At 54.5% G+C, this 10,066-nt stretch overlaps 1 protein-coding gene across 3 annotated transcripts in view; it reads right to left on the bottom strand.

Moving 5' to 3' along the window:
- Positions 1-1,140: 1,140 nt before the first annotated feature.
- The window catches only part of SKAP1 (src kinase associated phosphoprotein 1), a 227,853-nt gene continuing 218,927 nt past the window's right edge, over positions 1,141-10,066 (bottom strand). For all 3 annotated transcript variants that reach the window (XM_084615548.1, XM_084615549.1, XM_084615550.1), the window contains 2 exons: positions 2,416-2,525; positions 1,141-1,500 (listed from right to left, as the gene is read on the bottom strand). In XM_084615548.1, the coding sequence (XP_084471674.1) occupies positions 2,424-2,525 (102 nt within the window). In that variant the 3' untranslated portion in view covers positions 1,141-1,500; positions 2,416-2,423. The remainder of the gene's footprint in view (positions 1,501-2,415; positions 2,526-10,066) is intronic.

The raw sequence follows: 10,066 nt of genomic DNA, 5'->3' as shown, positions 1-10,066 counted from the left end.
TCCCTTCCTCTTGCCCAGCCGCGGCTGCTTCCCTCCCCCCGCCATGCGGCCGTGCATCGCTCGCAGGTGAGCCATCTTGGCACCCTTGCCAGTGGAGCAGCAAAACTAATTAGAGCTGTCAAGGCTCTTCCCTGCTCCGCGTCCAACAGCAGGGGGGCAGGAAAGGCTTCCAGGTGCTTTGCTATGAGCTAGCAACGGGGCAGGGGGCAGGTTTACCCCCAGCCCCTTCCTGCAGCAGGGAAATCCTTCCCTCCGTGCAGCCAGGGAGGGCAACGAGCTCAGCCTGCTACCTGCCAGCAGCAAGGGCTGGAATCAGAGGCCTTGAAATGCCAAAGGAGTTAGAGACAAATGAGAACCAGCTGTCCCCGATCCAGCCCTCCTCCCTGTGCTTTTGAGAGCACTGGCAATCCACCACCGAGTCGCAGCGTGGCTCTATCTCTAATTGGCCCTAGTCCTCAAAGGTGTGTAGCCAACTCGTGGAGCCTCTCCTGGAGAAACTGAGCCCCTGAATTGGGAAGGCCCTTAAAACACCTGCTTAAGTCCGAGCACCCATGTAAGAGGTGGGCTGAATACGGACAAGACTACACTTAAAAGGGCCAGTCCCACCAGCAATGGTAGCTGGCTCGGGAGAATCAACACACTGGCCATGTGCTGTGATGTGGGAGGTAATTTCAGGAAGGCTGATGGCTTTTTTCCCTTTGGCCCGATGCTGCGGCCAACAGTTAGCTACCACCACCTAGTGGCACATGGGGGACACAGCCTCTCTCTTTCCTCCCCCCTGCCCCACGTTGATGGAAAGGTACCAACCCATCCGACTTCTGGGCTGGACCGTCCTGGAGGATGAAGTTCTCTGTTGCTTCCCAGAGATAGGGGAAGCACAGAGAACCTGTCCTCCCAGCCCTACACAGGAGCTGATGGAGCTCCTATCGGAAGAGGCTGGTCATGGGCAGAATTGGTTTATTGCGCTGGGGTCTACCAGGGCCGGAGAGGGAAGGCCAGTTCCAGTGTCGTGTCCTCTCCTGGCACACGCCCGTCTCTCCTCCCTGATCGCCGAATCTAGCCACAGAGTGAGCCAGGGACTGAGCCTACAGGGAAGCTGAGATGCTGCCAGAAACTGTGAGAACGAAAAGAGAATCCTTTATTTTGGGTCTTTCCCCACCCCCGGCTCACAAAAGAAAACAAAACTGGCCCCTGCGTTGGCCGACTGCTCAGGCGTCTCGCCAGCTGGGGTAAGAGCCACATACAAATGTCATTCAGAATCAAGTGGGAAATGAGGCCGATCATATGGAATCTGGAGTGGGGGGGCACATTAGCTCGATAACGGGCTCAGGGGCGAACGGGGGGCTCTGTGAAACATCAGCAGCGACGTGGGTGCTGGGACATGAGTCTCTTCACGTGGAGGTGGAGAAGGTTTCCATAGGTGCCCGAGGGGCAGCAGGGGAGAGGACACCGAGCTGGGGGCTGCTGTCCAGTATGTCGGGGAGAGAGGCACCAGGGGGTCTAGGAGGAAAGAGATACAGGAGTGAATATTGGCAAGGAGAAGATGAAAAAGGGCGTGACCATGGCACAAGCAAGCTGCGTGATGCACGCACAGCGACTCACAGCATGGGATGAGGTGACACCAGTTGATTCAGCAAGAGGCGGTGTGGGCCACTGGTTAGCGCAGGTGATTGGGAGTCAGGACTCCTGGGTTCTACTCCCAGCTCTGCAGCTAACTCGGAGTGTGATCGCCCAGCTCTCTGCCTCAGTTTCCCCACCTCTCTACAAGGCTTTGAGATCTTTGTGTGAAAAGTGATCTGTAGCCAATGCTCTGCTAAGTACTGTTATGACTACCACCAAGAGACAATGTTTTCTGGGAACAAAATCTTCTGAGTTGCTGTTGGCTCCATCTGACCCGAAGGTAACAACCCTTTTCTGTGCTTCATCCAGGGATCTCAAAGCACTTGAAAAAAGTCAGGGACATTTCCATTGCAAAGCCCCTGGCTCGTGGTCACAGCTGGACTCACTTCAGACACCTGCCCACGGTCACAGAAAAGCTGGGAGTGGAATGCAGAATCCTTGATTCCCCAGTCCTGGGCTTGAACCGGCCGCCCTCACTCCTTGAACGTCAACGGCTAATTCCTCCCACCCCACGCTACCTGGTCTTTGAATCGCCAGGATGGTTTTCCTGCCTCATTAGCTCCAGTGTAAGGTGAAGACCAGAAGATGGAGCCAAAGGCAAAATCCTCCCAGGTTTCTCCATGTCGATCTTCACAAAAGATTAAAAACATACCCCAGGACTGTCCCAGCCCCAGCCTCTGGACAGACATCTCAGACCTCCTGGCAAGACAGTTTTGTTATCAGCGAGGGCTGGGGTGGGGGAGCGATCTCTGAAGAAGTGAGAAGAGTTAAATCACAAAGCAGCATGCCTCTTACCTGTAGGATCATCTTTCCTCCAGTTCGTAGGCGGCTGTGAGGTATTCCTTTGGGACGATCCCCACCTCGCTGTTCAGTTCGCCGATCCACCAGCCATACATGTTGTATTCCTGAGAAAACAAAGCAAGAAAGGGCCCATCTTGGACATCCTGGACGAGATAACTTAATCCTGCCTTGAGTGCAGCGGACTGAACCAGAAGACGTCTCGAGGTCCCTTCCAGTCCTACGATTCTAGGATCTTAGATAGAGAGGATGGGGGTCACCGTTAAATCACTAGGCAGACAGCCTGGGTTCCATTCCTGACTGCCACAGACTCCTTAGGCAAATCCTTTACAGCCTAATTTACACATGTATCACTAAGGCCAGCAACCAGAATTAGACCAAAGTATTAAAAGTCCTCAGGAGTCTAAACTCTCGCGTGCCACAGGCAGAGAACAGGAGAGACCGAGGAGCCACTGTTGGTAGGGCACCGAATAGTGAGATGGGCCCAGATAATCCTGGCAAGTGACCCACACCCATATGCTACAGAGGAAGGCAACCCTCCCCTCCCCCCACAAGATCCCTACCAATCTGACCTGGGGGAAAACTCTTTCCCAGCCCCACCTATGGTGATCAGTTCGACCCTGAGCATCCAAGCAAGACCCACCAGCCAAGCACCTCAGAGAGGGAACGCTCGGCGCCAACCCAGAGCCCTGCCCCCCCCCTCCAGTGTCCCACATTCAGCTGTGGGCAATCTGTGATGCTTCAGAGGAAGGAGACAGAACCACCCCTCCGTTCCCCCCAAAAAATTAGACGGGGAGGGAGGAAATCCTTCCTGACCCCGACAGGTGACTGGCTGGAGCCCTGAAGCATGAAATACATCAAGAAGAGACGAATAATACCGTAGAGCGAGGGAGGGCTCTCCAGGCAAGCATCTCACAGCACTTTGCAAACAGGAGGGTGACGCTCAACCTTGCACAGAGGGGCAGCCCAAGCATAGGCACGGACTCCGCGGGTGCCCTGCTGATCAGCTCCTCCCCCTCCCCCCCTGCACCTCCCGCCCACTGAGGATCATCTGTTCAGCGGTGTGCACGAGGGAGGGGGGCGGAGTGAGGGCAGGGCGTGCTCAGGGGAGGGGGCAGAATGGGGTGGGAAGAGGAGGGGGTGGGGCCTTGGGGGTTAGGGGTGGAGTGAGGGTGGGGCCTGGGGCGGAGCAGGGGTCAAGCTACCCCCCCCCGGCAAATCAGAAAGTCAGGGCCTCTGAGCACAAGTTCTAGGCACCCCCAAAATTCCACTTAAGCCCCCTTTTCAGGGTGTAGGCAGGATTTAAGCAGTGCATAGACGCAGAGGATCTCACCCATGGCCCAGCTCGCCCGGTATGCTTTCACCGACAGCCACCAGCCCCAGCTGTTTCAGAAGCAGGTGCAGCAAATTCTGCAGCGGGTTGTTTCCACGTGGGATGAATTTTCACACGGGACGTTTCCTCCTAAACCCTTTGGCTAGCGGTTGGTTTGGGTGCTGAGGCACGGAGGCTTAGAGCCCAGGTGCTGATCCCCTGCACAGCATGAATTACGTCTCTATTTTACAGATGGGGAAACTGAGGCACAGACGGACCGTGGTTGGGGGTAGGGGCACATGTTAAGTTAGAGAGGGTGAGAGATAGAACCCAGCCCTCCTACGGCCTCCCCAACCGCAGGCTAACCAGCTTCCCAGCTGCGAGTGCGAGACAGGAGCAAACACCTGGCAGGGTGGCTGGTTTCCGCAAGCGATGTGCTCACCAGGGTGCCGTGTGGCAGCAGACGCTGCAGAACCTTTGAGCCAAGCAGACCTGCCAGGTTCCAGAGCGATGAAAGACCCTCCCTGGCCGCATTGCGACCCTCTCAAAACAGGAAGGAAAATCCTGCGGCAAAAGAGGAGCAAAAAAAGCTTTGGATGATCAGCTGCCTTAGTGCGGAAATGAACGGGATCTGCACTCGCAGCAGGAGGAAACTAACCCACCCAGGAGACCTTTGGCTGGAAGGGGTGGGCAGTTGGTCAGAGAGCCGTCCAACGCATGAATGGAGCAATCCAACCCTCCCCGCCCCATCCCTCCTCTGCCCACCGCAGCTACGCCTCAGCCCGGACACCACGAGGTATTTTAAAATAATTTCTGCTTTGATGAATTGCCGGGGAGCTTGCAATTGCTCATAATCAAAGGGAGGAAAATGCAAATGAGAGCCAGTCGAGAACTATCGGCACCAAACGTTTATTCCACTGCACAGTGCCAAAAAGAATTAAAACAACATTAAACTCCCAGCAATAATGTTTAAGTCCTCGTTTCCAAGTGCCAAATTGCACCACTCTGGATCATACAGATGTTTGTTAATTATGCTAATTTTTATTAAACTATTAAAACGAGGAGTGCATTGGCACAGCAAGCCAAAGCCCGGCACCGAGTGAACCCTGCTCTCGTCTGGAGGTGCTAATTTACTAAGATGCTGACGCCTGGATTTAGGGGGTGCTGAGCAGCTGGGTTTTTCTGGGGCAAGGGAAGAGAGCGATGGAGGACTGTTTCCCTGGAATCTACCTCATCAACTTCCAGCAGGGCCTGCGTGCTCTGTGCTTGCGCAGATTCGGTGGGGGGAGAGGGGGAAAGAACTTAGCTGAGACAATCATCTGGACGTTCGTTGCTTTGAGGAGGTGGTGAACAGGCACCTGGAGCTGCTGAGATGGGGTCTGACACGCACACTCCCTGCAGGGCGATACACACCTGCGGTTCAACACCACTGTGCACCTGGCCGGAGGATCTCCAGGCACTTTGCATAGCCTCATGTAGCCCCATTGTACAGGTGCGGCCACTGAGGCAACGGACGAGGAAGTGACACGGTCACAGTCAGCAACTGAGCCCAGGTTGCTTTACAAGCCAGGGAGTCAACATCCTCCCCCTCCTCGCCCCAATCCTCCTCTTACTCGCACCTGTTTAACCCCGCTGATTTACACGTCCCTTCTGATTCATCCCAGGGCAAGAGGATATACTGCCACCAACCCCTTGCAGGACGACGCTCGGTGCACACAGATAACAAAAAGCACCTGTTCGGCATGCCAGGAGGCCCCAGTTCTGCTCTCAGCCCTGAGACTTCCTCCCTCAAACTCAGAGATCCGCTCCCAGCAGGACGGCCCACTCCACCGGCCCTGGAGCTCTCTGCATTTCCTGCCTGCGACCGGCGGTGACGAGCGCCCCTGAAACAGACGCTCGTTCCAATAACCGGCAGCCGGCAGGTTTGCGCACTGGGCCGTAAAAGGATTGATGCTGCTAATCTCCATCAGCAAGGGGAGAACAAACAATCCCCTTCCCCCTGTAAAAGGAGCAGCCAATTCTATAACCGAAAACACGTCACGGCCACCAGCACGGGATATTTCACAGCTTGAATCAGCCTCCGGTGGTTTCCCTGTTGCCATTTATGGCCGCGCAAACATCACGGCCCTCCTTAGCGATCCGCCGGTCACAGGGCCTTGAATCCCTCCATGGGGCTGCAAATGCCCTGCCAGTAGGTGTCGGGGGAGGGAAGCAGCAGGTTGCTCCTCATAAGCCTGGAAAAAAGTGATTGGAGCCCCCCTGCTACATGATTGCCGCATTTTAATTTCCAGCCACCCCCGCTGCTTCCTATTTGTGTGATCTCTTGCAAGGCAGCTCAGCCATGACCTGGAATGACCATCCCTGTCCTGGGCACAGATGAGATGGCCGGGCTAGATTCTCAGCAGCTGTAAATCGGCGTAGTCTTGTTGACTTCAATGGGGCTACGGCGACTGATGGCAGCTAAGGAGCTGGCCTTGGCCTTTGAAAGTTCAGGCCAAGACCTGTTGGGGTTTCCCAGCCTCCAATGTTAATTTAATTCCCGGTCTCATGCTAATGGGTCCCCAGCCCCACCCTACAGGGCCCTAGAACCAGGCGGGGGCAAGAGGCCAATGAATCCTCCAGATTCACTGAGCCAGGGGCTTCCCCACACATCCGGTTCCACTCCTGGAGGGATCTTCTGCTTCCGGCGTGGAAGGAGAACTTCTTATTTGTATGGCGAGAGGACAGCTCTGTGATGCTGGGTGCCGCATGGATACGTAGCAAGAAAGAGTTGCTGGAGAATGGCAGAGCTGTTGTCCCTCTTTGACAGGCGGGGAATGGTACCCTTCATCTCCTGTCTCTCAGGCCGGTGCTTTTAGCCACGAGCCCGTTGCTTGGACCCTGAAACTGGGGCTGCATCTTTGGGCGGCTCCCCTCCTAGGGTCGTCGGGGGAACGCTAACGTGATATTAACATGGCTGCAAAGACAGCATCTGCTCCTCCAGAGTAAGCGTCCCCCCGCCGTCCCCAAAATACACGCGTTTCCTTTCCTTTCCTTCTACCGAAAGTGGAGCCGGCAATATTTACTCCTCACCCCGGCCTCTGGCCCCGGCCGACATCCACGCGCTTTCTGCCCGGCCTCGTAAACAACCCGTGCCTCCTTCAGGAACACAATCAATCAGCCCCCCTTCGCACAGAAGATCAATGATGCTTTGATGGATGCCCAAGGAAAAGCCAATCAATCAGGGACTTATCGGTTTATGATTGCTCGGCCCCATTATCAGCGTGTGTGTGTGTCATACATTATTGTTAGTCAAATGGAGGATCCTCATTCATAGGTGAGGCATGCCTTGTGCTATTAGAGGGTCAGCTGACACAGGGAATTTTATACCAGGTCAGCTATATATCTGTTTATCTAGAAAACTGGCTCGGAGCAGAAGCTAGCTCTGAAATTTAAAATTTACCTTCCCCCTCAGGGAATTCAAAACTTGAAGCCAGCGGAAGATGCCCAGTAACTGCTCAGAGACACTGTTTATTTAGAAAGCGCTCACTTATGTTTTCCCAGCATGGGGGACTTTTATCAGATATCTCCTCAGAGGAAGAGGGGACTGGTCAAAGGCTCGGTGCTGTGCTAAACCGGGAGGCGGCTTCCCCGTTACTTTGGCGCCCAGCAAACCATCCTTTTCTCCTCCCCCCCCTTCTTGTTTATTATTCAACCTTTCTTCAGATAAAGCACAATAAAAATGAATGATTAAATTTGACCCCCCCCAACCATTATTTATTTGCTCTTGCCAGGAACTGGTTAAATGAATTCCTGCAGGCGGGAGGTGGACAGGCCCAAGAACACACGCAGATGGGAAAAGCAAAGTGATGGCCGGTCGGAGCGTAGGAAATACGGGAGGTAGCAAGGGAGGGCGTCAAATGAAATGCTGCAATCCCCACTTGGGCAAAGCTGCCATTTGGGGTGAATGGGCTTAGCCCAGTTCATGCTGGACAGCACCAGAAGAATTTAGGAAGGGATTGGCCACTGCCCAGGCCTGTGATGTGCAAGAACATGCTTACTCCCGATGACTGCCCCCCCCCCCGGGAGCTTTGCCTGCAGGAGGAGGTCAGGATTTTGCAGGGAACTTAAAAAAATCATCTGTGCAATGCCCTCCATTTCGATGGCCTGCGACAATAAGCTCAGTTCATCCCTGGCCCGGGCCCTGGACTTGCACCACAGATGAATTTGGCCCAGAGATAAAGATGGGTGCACAAGGCCCAAGGACATTGCCTGACTGTGAATCAGATGGGCCCGTGGTCTTTCTGCGTATGCAAGCCACAGGGGGTGTCGTCTGCCAGGTTAAAACTCTGCTCCCAGTTACAGTGGTGTCAATCCAGAGCGACTCCATGGAAGGCAAAGGAGCTACTCTGCGTTTACACAGGTGCAGATGTACTCCGGATCGGCAAGCGAGGGCTATTTTAGGAGACCCATGGATAGCACGACACGAGGTACCGTGTAGGAACCCAGCTAGATCAGACAGACAGACAGCTGCAGGAAAGACTTGCAAAGCAGCTCTGTAATTGAGGCAGGAGGTGCACACCGAAGCAGAGGGAGGGAGAGGTACTTTCATTTGCAAGAGAAAAAAGGAAGGGGGGGGGAGTGCTGAATTTGGAGACCACCCCGGCTGCCCCATTTCCAAGATGATGGGATTGTGAGATCATGTGAAACTGCAGTATTAATATTTATTCCATAAAGCATGCAGCTCACAGCTTTGCACCATTCTGCCGCGCTTTGACCGCAGTACCAACCCTCAGGCACAGCAACACAATTTGGAAACAATGTGACGGAAATGTTTAATCTGCTCAGCCCATCTGTGCTGCGTATTTCTCCAGCTCTCCCTGAGAGAGACGCCTTCGAATCTCCACATCGCCTTTAATATTCTCCTAAATCACCTCCCCACTGCACTTCAAGGGCCATTGCTACAATATCACAGGTTCATCTAAAGTGCACTGGGTTGGGGGGAGCCCCCCCGAAGAACAGGGGTATGGGGGGGGGGGAGAGACAGGGTGTTGCTTGGGCTATTTTTTATTTCAAAATAATTTCCAGGGACAGTCTTTCCATGCCCCTTGGAAAAAGTGAAGGTGATTAGTGAGACTGTTTAGAACCAAACAGGCTGGAATGGAGGAAAATCATTTCCGAAGAATTGTTTTTATTAATCTCCTGCCCAGCCGCTCTCATTCAGGCACGGCTTTTATTCGGCTGGCCTGCAGGCCCAATCCACAGTGGGTTCCGCCCGCGACCACAGGACTGAGCCCTTTGGCAGAGAACGTCCTCCTAGAGCCGGGAAAAGCACAGGGGACTGGGAGTCAGGGCTCTCGGGTACCATCCCAGGTGCTGAGAGGAAGCAGGGTCGGGTGGTTATAGCTGAGAGTCAGGACGCCTGGGTTCCACGCCCAGCTACGGCACAGTGTTACGTGCCTCAGTTTCCCCTGTTTTGTAAAACTTGAATGATCCCCATGGCTGGGGGGGGGGGGGAGCTGAGGTTTATCTACATAATGCGTGCACAGTGTACAGCAGAAGAGAGACTAAATGTGAGACAGTCGACATTTTTTTATTATTACTTTTTTTTACACCCATCACTTCCATATCAGGTGGGGGGCAGCTGGTTGCAGGGGCTGGCTCGGGGCCTGATCCTGAGAGGTGCCTAGCTCCTTTGACATCCCACCAAAGCCGAGAGGATGCTCAGCCCCTGCACGCTTAGGGCCCCTCACCGGGGGGGGAGGGCCTGGCCTCCCTCTGAAAAGGGGGTGAAACTGGGGGTGCTCAACATCTGCTGGAAGTGCTTGGCACCCCTGGCTCGTGGAGCTGGGGCCGCGCGTGTGCACACGAGGTCCCGTTCTGCGCTAGGCCCCCCCCAAACCTGCCTCCAGCTGGGGGAAGAAAAAAAAAAACCCAAACAATCGGGCTCCCTTTGAGCAACTCTGCGCGTGAAAAGACCGGAAGAATTGAACGCTCAGGCTCGTTCGCTGGCAAAGGAGGGGCGCGGGGTGGACAAGGCGTCCCAATTGTGGTGGCCCCCAGCCTGCCGGTGTGTTACATCATCTGCACACATAGGTGTTGCCATGGCAGCTGCTTATAGCTTCATTTCCTGGATCCCCCGAGGGGGTGTCACAGCCGGATCCACCTGCTCTTTACCCTACCCTCGGTGGGGTCATAGTAAGGTCGCCAGAATAAATGAACGCGGGTACTAATGATCTGTTTGCTGGCTGTTTATGCTCCGTGTGTCAGGGGCACTCACATTTAGAGAGCTCATTATGGCTGCAATTAGACGGCACCATTGCTAGATATTTAACTCCTTTTTCTTTTAAATTAGCA

This window comes from Lepidochelys olivacea, assembly GCF_965140295.1.
Source record: "Lepidochelys olivacea isolate rLepOli2 genome assembly, chromosome: 27".
Lineage (NCBI taxonomy): Eukaryota > Metazoa > Chordata > Testudines > Cheloniidae > Lepidochelys > Lepidochelys olivacea.
The sequence above is the reverse complement of the archived record's forward strand: the minus strand, read 5'-3'. Positions and strand labels throughout refer to the sequence as shown.